This window comes from Bos indicus x Bos taurus, chromosome 7 (assembly GCF_003369695.1).
Source record: "Bos indicus x Bos taurus breed Angus x Brahman F1 hybrid chromosome 7, Bos_hybrid_MaternalHap_v2.0, whole genome shotgun sequence".
Lineage (NCBI taxonomy): Eukaryota > Metazoa > Chordata > Mammalia > Artiodactyla > Bovidae > Bos > Bos indicus x Bos taurus.
The window spans coordinates 72,266,691-72,287,320 of record NC_040082.1 but is presented as its reverse complement, the minus strand read 5'-3'; the positions used below and the strand labels follow the sequence as shown (position 1 = coordinate 72,287,320).

At 58.6% G+C, this 20,630-nt stretch overlaps 1 protein-coding gene across 2 annotated transcripts in view; it reads left to right on the top strand.

Moving 5' to 3' along the window:
- The window catches only part of UNC5A (unc-5 netrin receptor A), a 64,407-nt gene that overhangs the window by 42,542 nt on the left and 1,235 nt on the right, over positions 1-20,630 (top strand). Inside the window, exons 2-15 of one of the 2 annotated variants that reach the window (XM_027546900.1) lie at positions 5,944-6,177; positions 11,868-12,011; positions 12,261-12,364; positions 12,543-12,723; positions 13,373-13,540; positions 14,122-14,286; positions 15,358-15,546; positions 15,668-15,970; positions 18,269-18,356; positions 18,595-18,763; positions 18,945-19,178; positions 19,288-19,437; positions 19,523-19,687; positions 20,279-20,457. In XM_027546900.1, coding sequence (XP_027402701.1) covers positions 5,944-6,177; positions 11,868-12,011; positions 12,261-12,364; positions 12,543-12,723; positions 13,373-13,540; positions 14,122-14,286; positions 15,358-15,546; positions 15,668-15,970; positions 18,269-18,356; positions 18,595-18,763; positions 18,945-19,178; positions 19,288-19,437; positions 19,523-19,687; positions 20,279-20,457 — 2,473 coding nt within the window. The remainder of the gene's footprint in view (positions 1-5,943; positions 6,178-11,867; positions 12,012-12,260; positions 12,365-12,542; positions 12,724-13,372; positions 13,541-14,121; positions 14,287-15,357; positions 15,547-15,667; positions 15,971-18,268; positions 18,357-18,594; positions 18,764-18,944; positions 19,179-19,287; positions 19,438-19,522; positions 19,688-20,278; positions 20,458-20,630) is intronic. The other variant, XM_027546901.1, reaches the window with a different exon arrangement.

Genomic DNA, 20,630 nt, shown 5'->3' with positions numbered 1-20,630 from the left:
TATGTCCAGTTCTAACAGTTACTTCTTGACCTGCATACAGGTTTCTTGGGAGACAGGTAAGGTGGTCTGGTCCTCCCATCTGTTTCAGAATTTTCCACAGTTTGTTGGGATTCACATAGTCAAAGGCTCTAACATAGTCAATGAAGCAGAAATAGATGTTTTTCTGGAATTTCCATCCTTTCTCCATGATCCAATGAATGTTGACAATTTGATCTCTGGTTCCTCTGCCTTTTCTAAGTCCGAGAACATCTGGAAGTTCTCGGTTCATATACTGTTGAAGCCTAAATTGAAGGATTTTGAGCATAACCTTGTTAGTATGTGAAATGAGCATAACCGTGTGGTAGTTCGAACAGTTTTGGGATTGCCCTTCTTTGGGATTGTCATGAAAACTGACCTCAGTCCTGTGGCCACTGCTGAGTTTTCCAAATTTACTGACATATGTAGTGCAGCACTTTAACAGCATCATCTTTTAGGAGCTTAAGTAGCTCAACTGGAGTTCCATCAGCTCCACTAGCTTTGTTCATAGTGATGCTTCCTAAGGCCTACTTGACTTCACACTCCAGGATGTCTGGCTCTGGGTGAATGACCACACCACTGTGGTTATGAGGTCTTTAAGACCTTTTCCTGATATAGTTCTTCTGTGTATTCTTGTCACCTCTTGTTAATCTCTTCTGCTTTTTTTAGGTCTTCACTGTTTTTGTCCTTTATCATGCCCATCTTTGCGTGAAATGTTCCCTTGATATCTCCAATTTTCTTAAAGAGATCTCTAGTCTTTCCCATTCTATTGTTTTCCTCTATTTCTTTGCATTGTTCATGTGAAAGGCCTTCTTATCTCTCCTTGCTATTCTTTGCAACTCTGCATTCAGATGGGTACATCTTTGCCTTTCTCCCTTGCCTTTCACTTCTCTTCTTTCCTCACCTATTTATAAAACTTCCTGAGACACCACTTTACCTTCTTGCATTTTGTTTTCTTTGGGATGTTTTTGGTCACTGCCTCCTATACAACGTTAAAAGAACACATTGGTCATAGCAAACACTCTTTTCCAAAACCCAAGAAATGGCTCTACACATGGACATCACCAGATGGTCAGTACCAAAATCAGACTGACTATGTTCTTTGCAGCCAAAGATGGAGAAATTCTATACAGTCAACAAAAACAAGACCTGGGGCTGACTGTGGCTCAGATCATGAGCATCTTTTTGTAAAATTCAGACTTAAATTGAAGAAAGTAGAGATATCCACTTGGCCATTCAGGTACAACTTAAATCCCTTATGATTATGCAGTGGAGGTGATGAATAGATTAACGGGATTAGATCTGGTAGACAGAGCGCCTGAAAAACTATGGATGGAAGTTTGTAACACTGTACAGGAGGCAGTGATCAAGACAATCCCAAAGAAGCAGGTTATAGGGGTGCTAATTCAGAAAGTGTGGGTGTAAGGGCACCGAGGGAAGAGCACTTGGGGCAGTTCCTCTGTGAAGGTCTGAGCAGAGCCCAGAGTGCCCGGGCCAGGAGGAGAAGGATTTTAGGAGAAGGAGACAGCAGAAACTGTCAGGCAAGACACAGCTGGGCTTGTGTGAGGACCGGGAGCCCGGCAGCATGGCCAGAGCAGAGGGAGTGCAGGGAAGACTAGTAGGAGGTGAGTCAGAGAGGGGACAGGCGTATGTCCTTGGAGTTTGTTGGGAGGGCAGTGGGAAGCCTCTGGGGTGCTGTGTGCAGGGCAATGCAGAGATCTCCCCCCTGAGGAATGTGTGGTGGGAGGCAGGATGGCTGTAGAGGGTTGGATGGGGAGGCCTTCAGTGGAATGGGCCATAGTGGGCCGGCCCTATGAGGTCCATCTGGGAACTCCCCCACCCAGACATCAAGTCACAGCCAAAAAGCCACCTCCTCCAGGATGCCTTCTTGGCTCCATACTCTTCATCGACTTGCTCCTGTGACCACACTGTCCCCTGAGCCTCACACCAGGGTATGTGCCACATTCAGGACTGGGCATGCTGCCTCCTCCACTGGACCGTGAACCCGCTCAGACAGGAGCCCAGGTCTTGCCTGGGCCAATGACAGGTAGCCCTCCTGAGGTGCGTGGGGGCCAGCCGGCCAGCCCCAGGGCTCACTGGAAGCCGGGTTCCTACTTCAAGGCCTGATCATCGGTAAAGCCCCATTTGCAGTTCTCAGCAACCAAGAGCCCATCAGGAATCCACTAGTAAAAGAAGTCTTCCAACTGAACTCTGAGAGGGTGGTTGGGCAAATAGGAGAGGCCTGGCCAGGGTGTGGCAGGTGGAGTTCCTGGAGAGCTGCAGGGTGAGGCTGGCGGGCCCTGCCCCTGCCTGCTGTCCCACAGCCCCAGCATCTGCATTGGGAAAGCCTTCCTCCCATGCTCACAGCCAGAAGGGAGCAGGAGTGGGTACCCAAATCCTAATCCCCACTCGCCCTCCCTGGCAGTAGGCAGGCTGAGCTGGGCGGCAGGGACCAGAGAAGGACAGGCTGGGAGTGGGGACAGAGGCCTCGGCCACACACTTGCTTCTCCTGGGATAACAGCTCCAGTGAGGATGGGTCCTAGAGGCGAAGCAGGGAAGTCGGCCAGGTCGGGGAGTCCTCTTTCAGAAGAAGTGAATTGAATTGGCCCTGAGGAAAAGGTAGGAGAGTGCCAGCAAAGGAGGAAGGCTGCAGTAGGGAGTGGAGTCATGTCTTTTTTTGTTTATTTTTTAACACCAAAACATACATTTTATTCTGGGGTATAGCCGGTTAACAATGTTGTGATGGTTTCAGGTGAACAGTGAAGGGACTCAGCCGCACATATACATGTAGCCATTCTCCCCCAAACTCTGCTCCCATCCAGGCTGGCACGTGAAGCCATGCCCTTTTGAAGGCATCATATAGCATATGACCCTGAGCAAATACAGGGTTTCATGTCAAAGGCAAAGATCACTCATGCTGGTGGCCTGCAATGTGGAGAGGGAGAGACCCAAGGCTCTTACCCGGCTTTAGTCCAGGAGAGAGACCTAACTGGGACGGTGAGGGGGGAAGGCAGATCACAAGTGCTGACCACAAGGGTGGAGGTCACGTAGTGCACTCTGGGGCCACACAGAGGGGAAACCAGCTCTGACCACCCAGGAAGCTTCCAGCAGCCCCAAGAGGGCTGAATTTAACCCCACCCATGGCCTTACAGTGTCCTTGCCAGAGGGCATAATGCAGCCTAGAGGGGGCCCCTGGGTCCACCTAATAAATGCCCCACCAGGGGGTGGGGAGGGGAGACCGTGCCCACATGGCGTGGCAGAGGCCCGGGAGAAGTGAGCTATGTCCCTTATTGGTCACAGTACATTTATTTTTCATTAGCAGTTAAATGCAGACATGAGGGATTGTGCTGGGTTCAGCGGGCGGCTGACGTGAGTAGTGCTTGGTGCAGTGATCGATAGGGAAGCTGGGGGGCCATGCGCCTTCCCCAGCCAGGACCCTTGCCCACCCAGCTCTGAGCCAGTAGGCAGACCTGGGCCATCACATCGAGCCTGTGCAAGGCGGGGCATGGGCAGGCCCAGAAGCTGCTGCTCAGGTCTCTTCTGGAGCCTGTGGTTCCTGCCCCCCACCTCCATGGGCTCTGCTCTGTGTGGCCTGGGGGTCTGCAGAGATACTCTGGCTTCCCCAGTAGGCATCTAGAGAGGCTCCTGACCCACAGCACCCCTCCTCGGGGTCCCTCGTCCTATTCACCCTCCAGACCTTGGGAAACCAGAGCGCAACTCAGCCTCACCCTGGCTGAGCCTGCCGCCTGGGTCAGGGCTGCTGAGTGACAAATGAATGTTACATCAAAGGGTCAGGATGTGGCCCCCCAGAGCCCAAGGCTGAACCTGGGGGACAGGGTAAGTGACTTCTCCCTCAGGCCTCAGACTCCACATCTGTAAAGTATCTGGAGGGCTCCTCCCATTTGCCAGCATCCCCCACCTCCCTCACCCTAAAACACACCTGCAGACTGGCCAAGCCCCATGGAGGTTTTTCAGGAGTGGGTGGGGGCAGGACCAAAGGAGCGTGTCTTCCCAGCTGCAACTGTGGTTTCAGGCGGCTTAGCCTTCACTGCAGTGTAGCACAAAGTGCACGAAGGCATGGGGACAGGCTGGGGATAGAGGTGGATGAGCCCACTGCTGCAGACACTGGGGGCAAGCTCTGTGCCTCAGTTTCCTCGTCAGCCCTCATCCCTGAAGAGATTGCTGGGAGGGAGCTGGAGCCCTTTGCCACTGTCGTGTAAAAGCTCTGGGTGCGGATAGCAACTGACATCGACCAAGCACTGTGCCTTTGTCCTTTTCCCCCTCACGAGCCCAAAGAACTGGGTACCGTACCCTGCTTTGCTGGTGGCTCCGACAGTAAACAATCAGTCTGCAGTGCAGGAGATCCAGGTTCGATCCCTGGGTCAGGAAGATCCCCCAGAGGAAGGTATGGCAACCCACTCTAGTGTTCTTGCCTGAAGAATCCCATGGACAAAGGAGTCTGGTAGGCTATAGTCCATGGGGTTGCAGAGTCGGACATGACTGAGTGACTAACACACACACAAACCCCAGTTTGCAGGCAGAGAAACAGCCTGGGGTTGGGGGAGTGGGGGTTACCTGCAGTCACAGCAGGTTTCTCAGCCTCTGCAGACTTTCCCAGCTCACCCCCTTGACGCCTACAGACCAGGCACAGATCCCCTCCCCAAAATCACAGTCTTGAGTGGAGGGGATCCCTCCTCGGAAAGAGAGGGTCCCTGTTCCAGCAAGAAAGAAAAAGCAGTGTGGATGCCCCCTGGGCCCAAAGAGCCAGGCCACCCATTAGAAGCCCTCCACGGGTTTTGGGCTGCAGGTGAGGAGGGTAGTGGAGCTGGGAAGCCACTGCAGGAGGCACCTCCCGACCTGCGTTGGGCAGTCAGGACCTCCACAGAAGGGGTAACTCACCCAAGGTCACCCTAGCAGGGTCTCTGAAGCATTTCCTTCCATATGCCCAGAGGCCCCTGTTGGTTGGGAGTGTATGTTGGGGGAAGTGACTGCAACCCCGAGAGAGAGGCCCGGCCGTCAGGGGGCTTGTCTGGTGGGTGTGGAGGCCGAGGCTACTCTGCCCCCGACCCCTCCCCACCCTCCCCGGGTCCTGTTGTGGGAGCAGACTGCTGAGGGTTTTACTTCCACCAAAGCCTCAGAGCCAATTACCTGTGTAATTAGCAACAAATGACTTGTGGGATAGCTGTGGTTTTCAGTTAAAATTAGAAGGAAACCCATGTTCAGTTCTCCTTAAAGAGTGAGACTTTAGGCTCAGGCTCCCAGACACGCCTTCCTGGCTCCCACCCTGCCTGAGACCCACCCACCCAGCAGCCCAGGCTCACCCAGATTCGCCCCTCCCCACTACAGGGGCCTCACCTGTCGCACAGCCACCAGCGCCCCTTCACATCCAAACCTGCCACAGCCTCTCCCCGCTTCATTCACGTGCTATTTTCTCAGCTCCTACTAAGTGCAGGGGCCAGGAATGGGGAGCAAGCCAGAAGCAGCCCCCCAGGCAGCCCGGCACCAGAGGAAGGGACTCCTGACCCCTAAGCCCTGGCTGCCGGGGCCCTCTGCCTCCTCCAGCTCTACCCTGGCACCTCCCCAGATCCCTGAACTTCTACCAGAGGAGTAATGAGCCCTGACAATCGCCACAGGCTGGCATTTTTGCCTTTGTCTCGTTTCAGGTCTCCACAGGTCTTCATAAGTCGGGGGTGGGTGTGGGTTGGAGAGGTGGGGAGGGCTGCTGCTCCTCCCGTTTTACACTGAGGGTTGGTGAGGGGCCCATTTAAGCAGCCCAGGTCACTGGACTGGAAGCGGCAGAGCCTGGCCCCACAGGTGTCTCCTCGTGGCCTGGCCCTGGCCCCTGAGCAGGCAGGTGGCACCAGGAGGGCCCCCAAGTCCAGCAGACCCCACCCCCCGACTCACCGGCCCTGTTTGCTCCTACCACAGGTGCCCAGCAGAGTGCCACGGTGGCCAACCCGGTGCCCAACCCGGTGCCCGGCTCCAACCCAGACCTGCTTCCCCACTTCCTGGTGGAGCCTGAGGATGTGTACATAGTCAAGAACAAGCCGGTGCTGCTGGTGTGCAAGGCCACGCCCGCCACGCAGATCTTCTTCAAGTGCAACGGGGAGTGGGTACGCCAGGTGGACCACGTGATTGAGCGCAGCACGGATGGGAGCAGCGGTAAGGCCAGGAAGGGGCAAGGGAAGAGGGACGTGGTGGGGGAGGGGGCTTGCGGGGGGCATCTCAGCCCCCGAGGCAGTGGAGGCTCAGAGATGGGGCCCTGCTGCCCACCAAAGAGCAGAGGCCAGGGTGAAACTAACCAGCTCTGTGTGGGCAGGACCCCTGTGTACACACCAAGGCCTTCTCTGGGAGGCCTACCTTCACCAGACTTCATCACTTGGTGGGTAAAAGGGAGGCCTCACCACCAAAATATCCCAGGGAGCTGTGGATGGTAGGGCAGGTCCTGGCCGCTCCACCTGAGGGGTTGGTTGCCTGGTGAGTGGTGCCAGCAGAGAAAGGCTTGGAAAGAGTGGGTCCCAGATGACAGAAGAGCTCACAGACCTCAATTCCATGATGGTTTGTTGGTGCACTCATTCCCTAAGCAACCACTCCCCAGCTGGAGATACAACCCCGCAGAGAGGGTGGGTGGCACAGTGACCTCTCTATGAGTCCTGGGAGCTAGGGCTGCCCGGGGTGGGCTCTTCGGGGCAGAGACGTGTAACCCTGGTCAGGGCAAGAAGAGGGAAAGGGTGTCCCAGGCGACCTAGGAAAGGATACAGCGCCAACAAAGGCCTGGAGGCAGATAGGCATGTCAGGGCTCAGCGGGAAGGGGATGGAGTGGGCGCCGGGGGCACTGGGGCCACCCAGGAGCCTCCCCCATTCAGCTCTGAAGTGAGGTCACAGTGCTGTGGGATTTCAAGCTACCGAGTGACATGACCAGTGCTGTGGGTGACGCTCGGGGCCCATGTGGAAGGCTGACAGGAGAGGCAGACCCAAGAAGTGCTCCTTCTGTGGGCCCCTTCATTTCCCTCCTCCAGCCCTGGGGATGGGGCCAGAAAGCCATTGTTTGGGAACCTGTGCTCCGAGAACAGGCCCAGTGAAGCTGACAACAGCCTCTCCTCCTCACTAACTGGACTCCAGTTAAGCTCATTTCTGGCCCCCTTCCCTGGTGGCTCAGACAGTAAAGAATCTGTCTGCAATGCGGGAGACCTGGGTTCGATCTCTGGGTCCGGAAGATCCCCTGGAGAAGGGAACAGCTACCCACTCCAGTATTCTTGCCTGGAGAATTCCATGGACAGAGGAGCCTGGCGGGCTATAGTCCATGGAGTTGCAAAGAGTTGGACACAACTGAGTGACTTCACTTCGCCTTGATGCTCCATGGAGCCGCCCACACATGCTGAGTCCTCAGGTTAAGCCCGGAGCCCCTTCCCACCTAGGCTCAGCCAGCCTGAGACACACAGCACACGGACCCTGTGCTGGATTTGGCTACTTGAGTGAGGTCTGAGTCATAGGGCCAGCAGAGGGCACCCAGAACAACTCACAGTGATGCCAAGAGTAGGCAGGAGACCAAGGCCCAGGGCGGTGGCCCATGCTCCAGGCAGAAGAAACCAGGCAGCCCAGGACGGACTTCTGGAGTGAGGGCTGCCATCCATCCCCAGTCTTAAAACCACCTGGAATGCCTAGCAGGTCAAAGGACAAATGCAGGGCACAGCAGGCTGGCCAGAAGCCCAGGCCTGGGGCAGCAGAAGTGGGGGTGGAGGGGGTGGTCAGCGGGACAAGGAAGCTGCAGCCACATTGCACTGTGGGAGGTAGGGTTGGGCAGAGGGAGGCCAGGGGATGGGGCCCTGCCCTGGTGAACACGGAAGCTTGCACAAGAATGCAGGTGTGAGCAGACAAGCCCTGAGTCTAGGCAGCGTGTGATTTAGTCCTCAGAGCCAGTCTGTCGTGTTACAGATGCTCTGACTCATCCAGGACTCCAAACAGGTCTTTTGGTCCATAGAGGTCACATGCCATCCTACCCTAGCAGGGTCAGCGGGGCTGGTCTTCAGCATGAGCCCCTAGCCAAGTCCCTGAGCCTACCTTGTCCTGGCCTTACACACACCTGCTGCTGGCAGCAGCCTTCTTGCAGTCCTCAGGTGTCAACGGAGTACCTGCCATGTGCCAGGTCTGGGTGAGGGGCTAAGAATTTAGCCCGCAAGTCTCTTGGTGCCAGTGATCCAGATCTGCTTCCCACCCTCGGGAAGGGAATGGATAGGGTACATGGCCTCTTTGGCAGGTCGGTCCCCTTCCCCCATGGGCCTCAGTTTCCGTTGCTGGGGGCAGCTGTGAGATTTCTCATACCCAATTAGAGCCCAGCTCCAGGTCTTCCCTATCTTCCTGCCCCATGCCCAGGGCCCAGCCTCACTTTGCAGCATCAAGAGTCCTCCTGCTGCTGAGGTAGGTCCCCCAGGGAAGGAACAGGCGAGGAAGAGGAAATCACCATAGCCTGTCTCCCTGCAGCCTTGAGGGCCTGTCCTGGAACCTCTTGGGATGTCTCCAGGCCAGCCCCCAACTGCTCACAACCTGCCCTTCCAGGCTTCCCACATATACCCCTCCTTGTCTCCTGCCATCATGAGGTCTGGTATCCACAGCTTGGGCGAGACCCAGGCTCTTGCCTGCAAAGCAGTGAGGCTCTGCTGGCCTTGCTCCCTTCAAGCCAGGCGGAGAGCAGAGCTCACAGAGATACATCCCATCCATGGCCACCAGGGTCCCCTCCTGCTCTGAGCCTCCAACCTCAGGCCTCCCATGGCCAGCCCACTTGAATTTTCTTTGATCTTATTGACTTCTTAACCCAAAGCCGCTGAGTGCTCTGAGGCAAAGAGATAGGTTTCCCTCACCCACAAATGGATGCCCAGGCAGTGGGTGGCACCCATGGTACACACAAACCCAATACCCTGACCCAGGCATGCTGTGGTCAGGCAGACATGACAGAGGCAGAGATCAGCCCAAATCTGGAGCCCTGCATGGGGGTGGGGATGGCTGAGTGGACACCCCAGGAGAGAGTATCTGGTCTCCCCTTTGCTTGCCCCATTCCCCATCCAGGGACCAGGGAGAAGGGACCAAAGCCTGAAAACTCTTAAACCCAAACCCACTGATAGTGTAAAAGTTGGAAATTTACCCAGTACTGGACTCTGGTCTGGGAGTATAATATAATTTATTGTGTGTTAAACAAACCAACTGATTATGAAAAGCAGTTTGGTAAGAAGGTATCCTACGCACTCGCTTGGCCTCAGAGGCCCCCACCCCCACCCCTCCACCTTCCAGAAACACTCAGCATGCACATACCAGGGCCTCCCCACATACCCAAGCCCTCACATGCCTGCACGTACCCGACATGATCCCGGGCCTGAGCCAGCAGGGACCCCCACCTTCCTGCTGCCCTCCCCCAGGCTGGCATCTGTTCCCATTTACCAGGCAGGTGCAGACACAGCCGTGCCCAGAAACTGCTCCTGGGAGCCCGGCTGCTCGGCAACCTGCAGCTGGGAGGGCACAGCCCCTCACTTCAAGGCCCAGCCAGCTCGGGTCTCCCCCACCCCCAGAGCTTGTGGGGCTCAAGGGCGCTGCCTGGATCTAGAGCTCGTGGACAAACTTGGCCCTCATTTGTGGCAGCAAGAAGGAGAGGAGGAGGTGGCAGGACAGAAGAGGGAGGAGACAGGGAGGAAGAAATAGGAGCACTTTAAATTTAGTGCTGTTCTCCCTGAGCTAAGCTGCCTGGGTGGCGCGTGAGCTCCCCCCACCTCCCTGGGAGACTGAGCAGTGCTTCCATAGACCTGTCCACCCAAGAGAGGAAAAGCACCCGGTTCAGAATGTTCTGCAAGTCTCCCACCACTAACCCGAGGCTGAGAGGGAGGACCCTGTCTCTGCCCCCAAGTAGGTGCACAGCTCCTTCTCAGATGCTTGACAGATAGCTGGTGCCCAGGGCCCCTGTCCTATACACAGACCCTGTGAGGGACCCTTTCTCAGTTCAGCCCTCACCCCACCCCTAAGGACGTTCACATCCATCGCCTTAGTGTGGGGCAGGCGGTGCCCAGAATGGAGGGATCTCCAATGATAGTGACCTCAGCCAGAGGTGACCCACCCATCTCCTGTGAGAATTCACGGTGTAAGGGGACAAAGGTGACTGATAGAAAAATCTGGGACCTGTATGGGAGCTGGAGAGACTCATGAGGAGGGGTCTGGGCAAGGGTCAGGGAAAGACACGTTAGAGAAATTAAGACAGAAAACAGCCTCCTGGCTTGCCTGCTCAGCTGGGCTGCTGCTCCTCCTGCAAGGCAGCCCTAATTGAATTTCTCTGTTAACAATGGAAGCACCAGCCTCTCTCCCTCTTTCTGGTAAGCCAGTGACCCGAGGGAAATTGGGGTCAGGAGGAGGAGGAATTGGAAACAAACAGTCTTTTCTCACTCCTGGGGACACTAGTTTCAGCTAAGGGCCAGGGGACTGGAGGAAGGCTGGGGTCCCCCCTCCCTTCTGGGTCCTCAGAGGCCTGGACACTCCCAAGACATCCCACAGCTGGTTCTGGGTGTGGCAGGTGTGTGGAGGCTGGGTACTGTGTCCACCCTTGAGAAGGGATCCTTCGGGCCCAGTCCATACAGGATAAAGAAGGTCCCAGACACCCATCACAGGCCAGCTTCCCCTCTGTGGGCTGTCTCTCCCCATCACCAGCGTTTGTCCCGGTACGAGGGGCACCCCTAGCACCCCACCCCCCCACTCCCATGAACCCTGAACACATTCTGGACTCACACAGCAGGCAGCCCTGGGCACCTCTGGCAAGTCACTGCCTCTATGAGCCTCTGTTTCCTCATCCACAGAATGGGAGCAAATACCTCCAAGGGAGCAGACTGGAGAAGATAAGCCAGCACTCTGGAAACAGTCTAAGCCCCAGGGGTCTATTATCATACTACATAATCACTGTCATTATCTTGTTAATAGCTGTTATTATATCATCACACATCAGAATCTACCTACTAACCCCAGGAGGCCAGCCAGATAACTCCGTGAAAGTGAAAGTGTTAGTCACTCAGTCGTGTCCGACTCTCTGTGACTCCATGAATTGGAGAAGGCAATGGCACCCCACTCCAGTACTCTTGCCTAGAATATCCCTTGGACGGAGGAGCCTGGTAGGCTGCAGTCCATGGGGTCTCGAAGAGTCGGACACGACTGAGCGACTTCTTTTACTTTTCACTTTCATGCATTGGAGAAGGAAATGGCAACCTACTCCTGGACAGGGAAGCCTAGTGGGCTGCCGTCTATGGGGTCACCCAGAGTCGCACGACTGAAGAGACTTAGCAGCAGCAGGCTCCTCTGCCCATTCTCCAGGCAAGAAAACTGGAGTGGGTAGCCATTTCCTTCTCCAGAGGATCTTCCTGACCCAGGAATCGAACCCAGATCTCCAGCATTGCTTGCAGATCCTTTACCATCTGAGTCACCAGAGAAACCCTAGATCCCTCCTTACCTTTTGTTTTTACCCACAAAGGCCCCCAGGGCTGGACTGTGTGCCTCACCCCTTCTGCCTGGTGTCCTTTAGAGGTCACCCTCCATTGCCCCAGGTTCCTCTGTGACTTTGTCTCTGAAATAGCAGGAAACCCCCTTCCTGACTTTTTTGACTCCAGGGAGATAGGCCTTGGGTGACCAAGTACCCACTCCTGACTTTCAGGAGATACAAAGGGACTTCCCCGGGAGCCCCTTCTTCAGGCAGAGGACTGCCCGCAGTGTCTGCCAGCTCCCCTGCTCAGCAGAGGGAGTGTCTGTGGTGGCGCTGGGACCCTGCAGGGGACTGGACCATGAGGACGATGCGCGAGACACGCCCTTGCTCCCCACCCCTCCCCTCTCAGGACTGCCCTCCATGGAGGTCCGCATCAATGTGTCGAGGCAGCAGGTGGAGAAGGTGTTCGGGCTGGAGGAGTTCTGGTGCCAGTGCGTGGCGTGGAGCTCCTCGGGCACCACCAAGAGTCAGAAGGCCTATATCCGCATTGCCTGTGAGTCCGGGGCGGAGGGGCCTCAGGGTGTCACCCGGGAGGAGGTCCCATAAGAAATCCTCAGGTCCTGCCTTGACAGCTGGAGGGAGTGCTTACAGATGCCGCCCAGCCACCCACTACGTTCCCCTCGGGCACTGGACGCTTCTTCCTGGCCTGTGCCATGGTCTCTGCAGGACCAGCGGATAGGGTCAGCCAGGCTGACCCAGTGTGAGGCACTCAGCCAGGGAGACGCTTCTGTTCTGCCCCCAGATTTGCGGAAGAACTTTGAGCAGGAACCATTGGCCAAGGAGGTGTCGCTGGAGCAGGGCATCGTGCTGCCCTGCCGCCCACCAGAGGGCATCCCCCCAGCCGAGGTGAGCGGGGCTGCAGTGCCACTCCAGGTGGGCAGTACCACTCCAGGTGGGCAGTGCTCCCAGGTCTCAGCCTGCCCTGCCCAGCCCTCCAGGCTGATCCCCCCCACCCAGGGGCCACGCTCGCTCCAGGCAGGGCCAGCACAGTCAGGCGGTGCAGTGGCATGGCTCCCTCCCCCAGGTGGAGTGGCTCCGGAACGAGGACCTTGTGGACCCATCCATGGACCCCAATGTGTACATCACGCGGGAGCACAGTCTGGTGGTGCGACAGGCCCGCCTGGCTGACACGGCCAACTACACCTGCGTGGCCAAGAACATCGTGGCTCGTCGCCGCAGCGCCTCCGCTGCTGTCATCGTCTATGGTGGGCCCCGGTGCTGGCAGGGTGGAAGGGCTCCGGGCATAGGCAAGGCGCTGGGGTGCCTTTGTGGCAACCACACGTGGCTGGCTCCCTGAAGAGCCAGGACCGGGCCGACCGAGCTGTGGCCTGATGGGGAAGGATGGGGAAAGGGCTGGCTGTGGCTGTTCAGGAGTGGAAGGGCCTGTCTGGACAGAGGTGTTATTGGTGGCCGGACCATCCCTTGGCTTACCTGTGGTCAGGGGACATGGTGCAGGAGGAGATGAAGGGACAAGATGGAAGTCTAAAAATGCGACAGACCCCAGGGTGGAAGCAGAGTGACCCGGGCACCCCCAGGAGGAGACAGAAGGAAGGGTGCGGGAGTCAGCCCATAAAAGGCTGGGGTTTGGGTTGGAGGAGCATGTGGGAGCTGCAGCTAGGGTTGGCTCTCCTGAGTGCCTGCAGTGCCCACCGGGAAAGGGGCTGTGGAGCAAGCGCTGCCAGGCCCCAGGGGGCAGAAGGGCAGAAGCGTGGCCTCCCCTCCAGGGCTTTTCTCTCAGCCCAGCTGCAGCCTGCCCACTTCCAGCTCACAGCCCCTCTGTCCTGCTCTGGCCCCTGGGCCAGCATGTCCAAGGAAGCCCCCGCTCCCTGACCCAGTCCTTCTCTGTCCGGCCAGTGAACGGTGGGTGGTCGACGTGGACTGAGTGGTCTGTCTGCAGCGCCAGCTGTGGGCGCGGCTGGCAGAAAAGGAGCCGGAGCTGCACCAACCCGGCGCCTCTCAACGGGGGTGCCTTCTGTGAGGGGCAGAATGTCCAGAAAACAGCCTGCGCCACCCTGTGCCCAGGTACCAGCGGCCGCCACCTCCCGCATCGCTCTTCACCACGCCATCTCCGTGCCCTGGCTCCATCGTGCCCACCAGCCTGCTCCCCATTGGCTCCATCCCACCCACCCACACGCAGGGCCAGGTTCAGTCCAAGGCCAGGATGGGGTTCAGTGTGATCAGAGGCAGGGCTCAGTCTGTGTGCAGACTCAGCCTCAGTGGAGGGGCTGAGTCACAGAGTCCGAGGTACTGTCGGGACAGGGACAGTCCATGTGGGGCAGGGCCCAGCCTGGTACTGTAGAGCCACCCGCGCCTGGGATCAAGGGGTCATCGTGCGACCGAGGGCCCTCACTGCCCCAGGGCCAGGACGGCCCCTGGTGTGGGAGAGCCAAGCAGGCCCAGCGTCATTGTGCCTCCTGTCATTAGCATGCGTCATCCAGGCCCGCTGGACACCAGAGGGCTTGCAGACTGGCAGGCTTGGCCCTGGCCCTGGCGTTGCACCAGGTCTGGCTGCCCAGCAGGGCCACGCTGGCAGACAGCCTGGGCTATAGCTCCCTGGGCTGACCGTGCCATCTCCTCTCTGTCCGTGTCTGTCTCATATCTAGTGGATGGCAGCTGGAGCCCATGGAGCAAATGGTCGGCCTGTGGGCTCGACTGTACCCACTGGCGGAGCCGTGAGTGCTCAGACCCCGCGCCCCGCAATGGAGGCGAGGAGTGCCAAGGCACTGACCTGGATACCCGCAATTGTACCAGCGACCTCTGTGTGCACAGTGAGTCCTTTCCACCCAGGAGCCCTCTTGAGTTTGCCAGGATTGGCCCTGCCCGCCCTGGGGCAGTGATGGCTCAGGGAGTCAGTCCCCTGCCACAGGCTGCACCTCCTATTCAAAGCTCAGGACCTCTGGGGGACACCCCCATCCCTAACACACCCAACATGTGCCCACATACACCCCAATACTTCCCACACCTGCCCTGAAACTTGCATACGTCGGTGGTTTTACCATGCACACCGAGCCTCTGGGATTGTCTCCCAAACCCCTTCCCATCCTCTCCTACAGTTTTACCTCTGCCCCGTCCCCCAAGTGCACATACAAGTCCTGTGGGGACACAAGGCTTGTGAGGCCTGTTAATTACAAGGCCATAACTAACAATTAAAGATCTCTGTTGGATTTTTTTTCTCTAGAACACACCCTCCCCCATTCTTTCAATTAAAAACCTAATTATCTGTGTCAATTCCTTTCTGATGGACATTTCTTTCATTATGCAAAACCCTTCTAAAATCAATATCGCCTCCTCCGGGCAGTCAATCACTCTCTCCTTAGCCCTGCCCCAGGCCGGGGTGGCGGGGTGGAGGGTGGGGAGGGGATGGGGGAGGTGGGGAGCAGGCAGAAGAGAAGAGCCCAGCATCCCTGCTCCAGGTCCAGGGGTTGGCCAGGAATCAGATTGGCAGAATCCCCCACCCCCACCCCCTGCCCCAGAAAGCAGATTCCCTGCTTGAGGGATCCTAGGCGCTCACCCTCAGTCTCAGCTGCCCCTGGCCCCATGGCCCCAGAAGAACCGGTTTAGCCGGGAAAGTGGCTCTTCCCCACCTCCATTCTCTGTCAGCAGCAGCTTCACTATGAATTGAGCCGGTGAGGCATGCCGCCTGCCCAGAGTGACACAGTGAGGTGGTGGCAGATGCAGGACTGGAATGCATGCGCGCTGATATTTCATGCCGCTTGCTGCCACCCCCGGCGCTGATGCCCAAGGAGCGGAGGCCCCATCCCCCTGCAGTGTAGACTGCTCGCCTCTCCTTTCTGGCCTCCTGCCCTCTACCCCTCTCAAGGCTGCACTCTCTCCCACAGCTGCTTCCGGCCCAGAGGACGTGGCCCTCTATGTGGGCCTCATAGCTGTGGCGGTATGCCTCCTCTTGCTGCTGCTCGTCCTCATTCTTGTGTACTGCCGCAAGAAGGAGGGATTGGACTCGGACGTGGCCGACTCGTCCATCCTCACCTCAGGCTTCCAGCCCGTCAGCATCAAGCCCAGCAAAGCAGGTGGGGTGCCCCCGCCCCCCGCACTCATGCCGGGGCCTCCACGCCAAGAGTCGCCCACACTGGGCTGCCCCCACCACCCCCCAGCCCCTGTGCCACTCTGAGTCCACCTTGATCCTTGCAGACAGTCCCCATCTGCTCACCATCCAGCCAGACCTCAGCACCACCACCACCACCTACCAGGGCAGTCTGTGTCCCCGGCAAGATGGGCCCAGCCCCAAGTTCCAGCTCACCAACGGGCACCTGCTCAGCCCACTGGGCAGCGGCCGCCACACGCTGCACCACAGCTCGCCCACCTCGGAGGCGGAGGACTTCGTCTCCCGCCTCTCCACCCAGAACTACTTCCGCTCCCTGCCCCGCGGCACCAGCAACATGGCCTATGGGACCTTCAACTTCCTCGGGGGCCGGCTGATGATCCCTAATACAGGTGGGTAACACCCCTGGGTTGCCCCCAGGGAGCTCTAGGAGGCAAGACTAACATGAGTCCCTCCTGGAGGAGGGTGGGACAGCCTTGACGTTCCTCCAGTGCCTCTCAGCCTCACCGTGAGAGCTGGGCCAGCCCAGCAAGGAAAGAGGACAGAGTACTGGTAAGGATCCAGTCTCTGGGATTGGCACTGAGACGGAGGCCAGGGCTGTCTCCCGTCTGTTGCCCAAGGACACAGTATTACTGTCCATTCATCTGCATAGCCAGCCAGCCTGTGTGTGCTGGGCCCTAGGCCCCAGGGAGCTGGGGGAACTAGTGGAGAGAGAGCAGAGGAAAAACATCCGGACAGGGGCTTTTCCACCCAGCACCTCACAGAAACCCCTAGGACATCTGAGAAAGAGCCACGGTGCCTGGTGTGACTGCCCGCTCCCACCCTGACATCTTTTATTTCCTCAGTTTCAGTGACCCTGCATGGCCCAGACCTCCTCGTCCCCCTGCAGCTGCTTCTGGAGCCTGCTCCCTAAATGCAGGTGTTTCCCAGCGCCCCCTCCCGGGGCCCTCTCCGCAGATCTCACCCTCTCCACGGCCTCAGTCGCCGTGTCTGTGTAGATCACTCCCACTCCCCCATCCCCAGCCGCGGTTCTCCTGGGTGACGGAACCGCACACCCAGCTGCCTCCTGGGCAGCTCCATCTGTATGTCTCACAGCACCTCAGGTTCCTCGTGCCTAAAACAGCACCGTCTCCCACCCTCCCCCAGAACCTCCTCCCTCCCCGTGTTCCCTACCTCAGGGACAGCGCAGTCGAGTTGCTCAAGACAGAAACTGGGAGTCACCTTGACCTCCTGCTCTTCCTCACTTTTCCCCCTTCATCTCCACCCCAGCTTCATTCATGTACTGATCGCATCCTTCTTTCTTCTCCACTGTGCCTGCCTCCTTCTGCCTGTCTTTCCTGCGGCCTCTCCTGGCCTAGGCCACCACACCTGCCTCTCGTCTGGTTCACAGCTGCAAGCATTTACTCATAGGAGCCAGACTTGATCATGTCCCTTTCTGGAGTTTCCACTCAAAGCCCGAATGACAGAAGCACAAGGACTCGTCCCTTGGGGCCTCCCCTCCCCTACACGCTTCTCCTGCACTTGGTAGCCTCGTTGTCCTTTCATGAACCCAAATACACTGGGCTGCCCTTCGCACACACGGCCTCTCTGCCCCCATCCACTGGCCTAACTGCTACTTCCCCTTCTGGTCTGGCAGCTCTCCCTCTCTCTCTCTGCTTCATGGTCTCCTTCAGCGGGGCTGCTAGGGGATGGTCCTTGTCAAGATCTTAGAAAAGGGCAGGCACCCAGTGGGTGCTCAGTGACCATCTGCCCCTCACTTCCCAGCAGGGTGGTGGCCGGGGGGCTCTGCGCCTCTCTGCTCTCACCCAATACCCAGCACCCTTTGCTGCCATCCACTTACCTGTTTCCCTGTGGGCTGAGTGCTCCGTGAGAGCAGGGCTCATGGTTTTCCCTCAGCGTTTGCATTCGCTGAATAAGTACCTGCCTGAGCATACCCTGCCACAGAGCACTCACACGTGGGTCACTCAGACTGTCTGTCACCACCCTGGCAGCTGCACCAGGAGGCAGCACAGGAGCATGAAGTGGGCAGGAGCCACAAATCCACCACTTCTGGCTTCACTCTCCCTCCTGGGCCCCAGCAGATGCTTTCAGATGCTGCCCCTTTAGACACTGGGACAAAGGTGAATCAGCCAGACAGGACGCATGTGCAATGGGATCCAAACTAGGGAGGGCTGCCAAAGCAGGCAGGGTTGTTAAAGGGCCCAGCCCCACCCACAGGGGGCCACTGCCCAGCACAGACCAACAGAGCTGAGGTACCTGCCCAGAAGTGGTCGAGCTGAGGGGGAGGAGAGGAGCTCGGGGAGACCAGGAGGATGGAGCGCCCAGAGGCACAGCTATGGGGGTGGCTTCAGAACAGCAAGTGTGCAGGGCAGGCTAGGCCCAGGGCCAAGGGCCTTAACTATCAGGAGCTGGGCTTATCCTGGAGGCAGGGCAGGTTTTAAGTGGGTGATGAGGGTGGGAGGTACAGCATCCAGAAGTTTCTGTACCCAGGCTAACTAGGCATGCATTGCCCACATGAGTTCCCTCAGCTTTGTGCCCACTGGCCAGCCTGGCAGTCCCAGTGGCACCTCTGTTCCCAGGCCAGGCTGGCACCAGTCAGTCCTCAGAGGGAGGCTTAGGGCGGGGCTGGCAGAGTGGGGCGTTTGGTGGCTCTGCAGCCCTAATAAGCTCTGGCCCCTCCTCTGTCACAGGCATCAGCCTCCTCATCCCCCCGGACGCCATACCCCGAGGAAAGATCTACGAGATCTACCTCACACTGCACAAGCCAGAAGACGTGAGGTGTGGGCATGGGCCCTGCTGATGGGGCTGGGTGGGTCCAAGCCCTGCCTGCTGTCACCCTGGTGCCCCTGCCCTCTCCCCCACCTAAGGTGGGGTCTGCTCTGGCCTGGCCCAAGGGAGGGCAGGGTAAGGGGTGGGGGCGTCCCTAAGTGCCACTCAATTCCACAGCCCTCTCCTCAGGCTCCCAAGATTGTCCCCCTGACGCCTTTCCCTTCCCACCCATATTTCCCCACTTGAGGTTGCCCCTAGCTGGCTGTCAGACCCTGCTGAGTCCCATCGTTAGCTGTGGGCCCCCTGGAGTCCTGCTCACGCGGCCCGTCATCCTCACCATGGACCACTGTGGGGAGCCCAGCCCCGAGAGCTGGAGCCTGCGCCTCAAAAAGCAGTCCTGCGAAGGCAGCTGGGAGGTGAGCCGGAAGCCTCCCCCATCCCCCCAGGCTCGGTGGAGTCCACCTTCCTGCCTGGCCCCTGGGCCCTGCGCCCTCCCCAGTCTCTGGCCACTCCTTAGAGGCAGCTGGCCGGGAGGTTACCCACCGGGTCCTCAGGCTGCAGCTGGCCACGACCTGACCCGTCGGGCCCTGCCCACAGGACGTGCTGCACCTGGGTGAGGAGGCACCCTGTCACCTCTACTACTGCCAGCTAGAGGCCGGCGCCTGCTACGTCTTCACGGAGCAGCTGGGCCGCTTCGCCCTGGTGGGAGAGGCCCTCAGCGTGGCTGCCGCCAAGCGCCTCAAGCTGCTTCTGTTCGCCCCAGTGGCCTGCACCTCACTCGAGTACAACATCCGAGTCTACTGCCTACACGACACCCACGACGCACTCAAGGTACCTGCCACACAGAGGCTGGGCCGGAGGGCTGACCGCCCCTGGCCCTGGGAGGGGGGCAGTAGAGAGGGTGCCCCTGTGGGCTTGGCTGACACCTGGGGCACTGCAGGAGGTGGTACAGCTGGAGAAACAACTGGGAGGACAGCTGATCCAGGAGCCCCGCGTCCTGCACTTCAAGGATAGCTACCACAACCTGCGCTTGTCCATCCACGATGTGCCCAGCTCCCTGTGGAAGAGCAAGCTCCTCGTCAGCTACCAGGTGAGGACGCTCGGGGTGCTGGGAGCCGGGCTTAGGCAAGCCCGGCTCCCCTGACACCACCTCTCTGTAACCCCCCTGCCCCCAGGAGATCCCCTTTTATCACATCTGGAATGGCACACAGCAGTACCTGCACTGCACTTTCACCCTGGAGCGTGTCAGCCCCAGCACCAGCGACCTGGCCTGCAAGGTGTGGGTGTGGCAGGTGGAGGGCGATGGGCAGAGCTTCAATGTCAACTTCAACATCACCAAGGTGGGCTGCACTGCATAATCTGCTCCCCACTCTGGGCCTACCCGGCCCCCCAAGCCCACCTCCTAGAAACCACGTGGCACTTCCTCCAAGTGTCCCGAGGAGGGAGGTGTAGATGCACATGTAGTCAGAGGTAGACAGAGACTGTGGGGCTTGGGGAGGGGGTGGAAGAGGGTAGGGAGCCACAGGACGGGAGGGGGAGGCAGAGCTGGTCTGGGGGCCCTGGAGGACTTCCGTGAGAGGAGGGGCTTGTTTGGGGCTCAGAAGGATGAGTGCGAGGTGGATGAGGCAACAGTGAGGAAGCAGAGTGGTGGGTAGAGACAAAGCGAGGAGAGCAGAGTTCAGTGGTCAGCAGAGGCTGGCAGGGGTGACTAGGGAGGGGTGGAGGGGGAAGGAGAATGGGGTCAGAGGCTCCTCCCCTCACTGGCTGTGTGACTGTGAGCAGATCGCTGCACCTCCACACTCCAGGGAGCAGGAACCTGGCCCATGGTAGGTACCCATGTGTGCCCTGGGATGGTCCAAGCGTCTCCCACCCAGCACGTGGGCTGGGCTGGGCAAGTTCTAACAGGTACCTCCATCCTTCCCCATCTCCAGGACACGAGATTCTCTGAGCTGCTGGTCCTGGAGAGTGAAGGGGGGGTCCCAGCCCTAGTGGGCCCCAGTGCCTTCAAGATCCCCTTCCTCATTCGGCAGAAGATCATTACCAGCCTGGACCCGCCCTGCAGTCGGGGTGCCGACTGGCGGACTCTGGCCCAGAAACTCCACCTGGACAGGTGGGTGGGAGGTGGGCAGGGAGGGGATATGAAGGCCACCTGCAGCCCAGCTTGGGCGGGGATGAGGAGCAGCGGGGTGGGTGGACAAGACACATGGTGGGGCCTGTGGTCCAGCCCCAGCAGCTGGGGCTTCCCCTTGGCTGACCGAAGGGAGGCCCTGTCCTCAGGTGGTC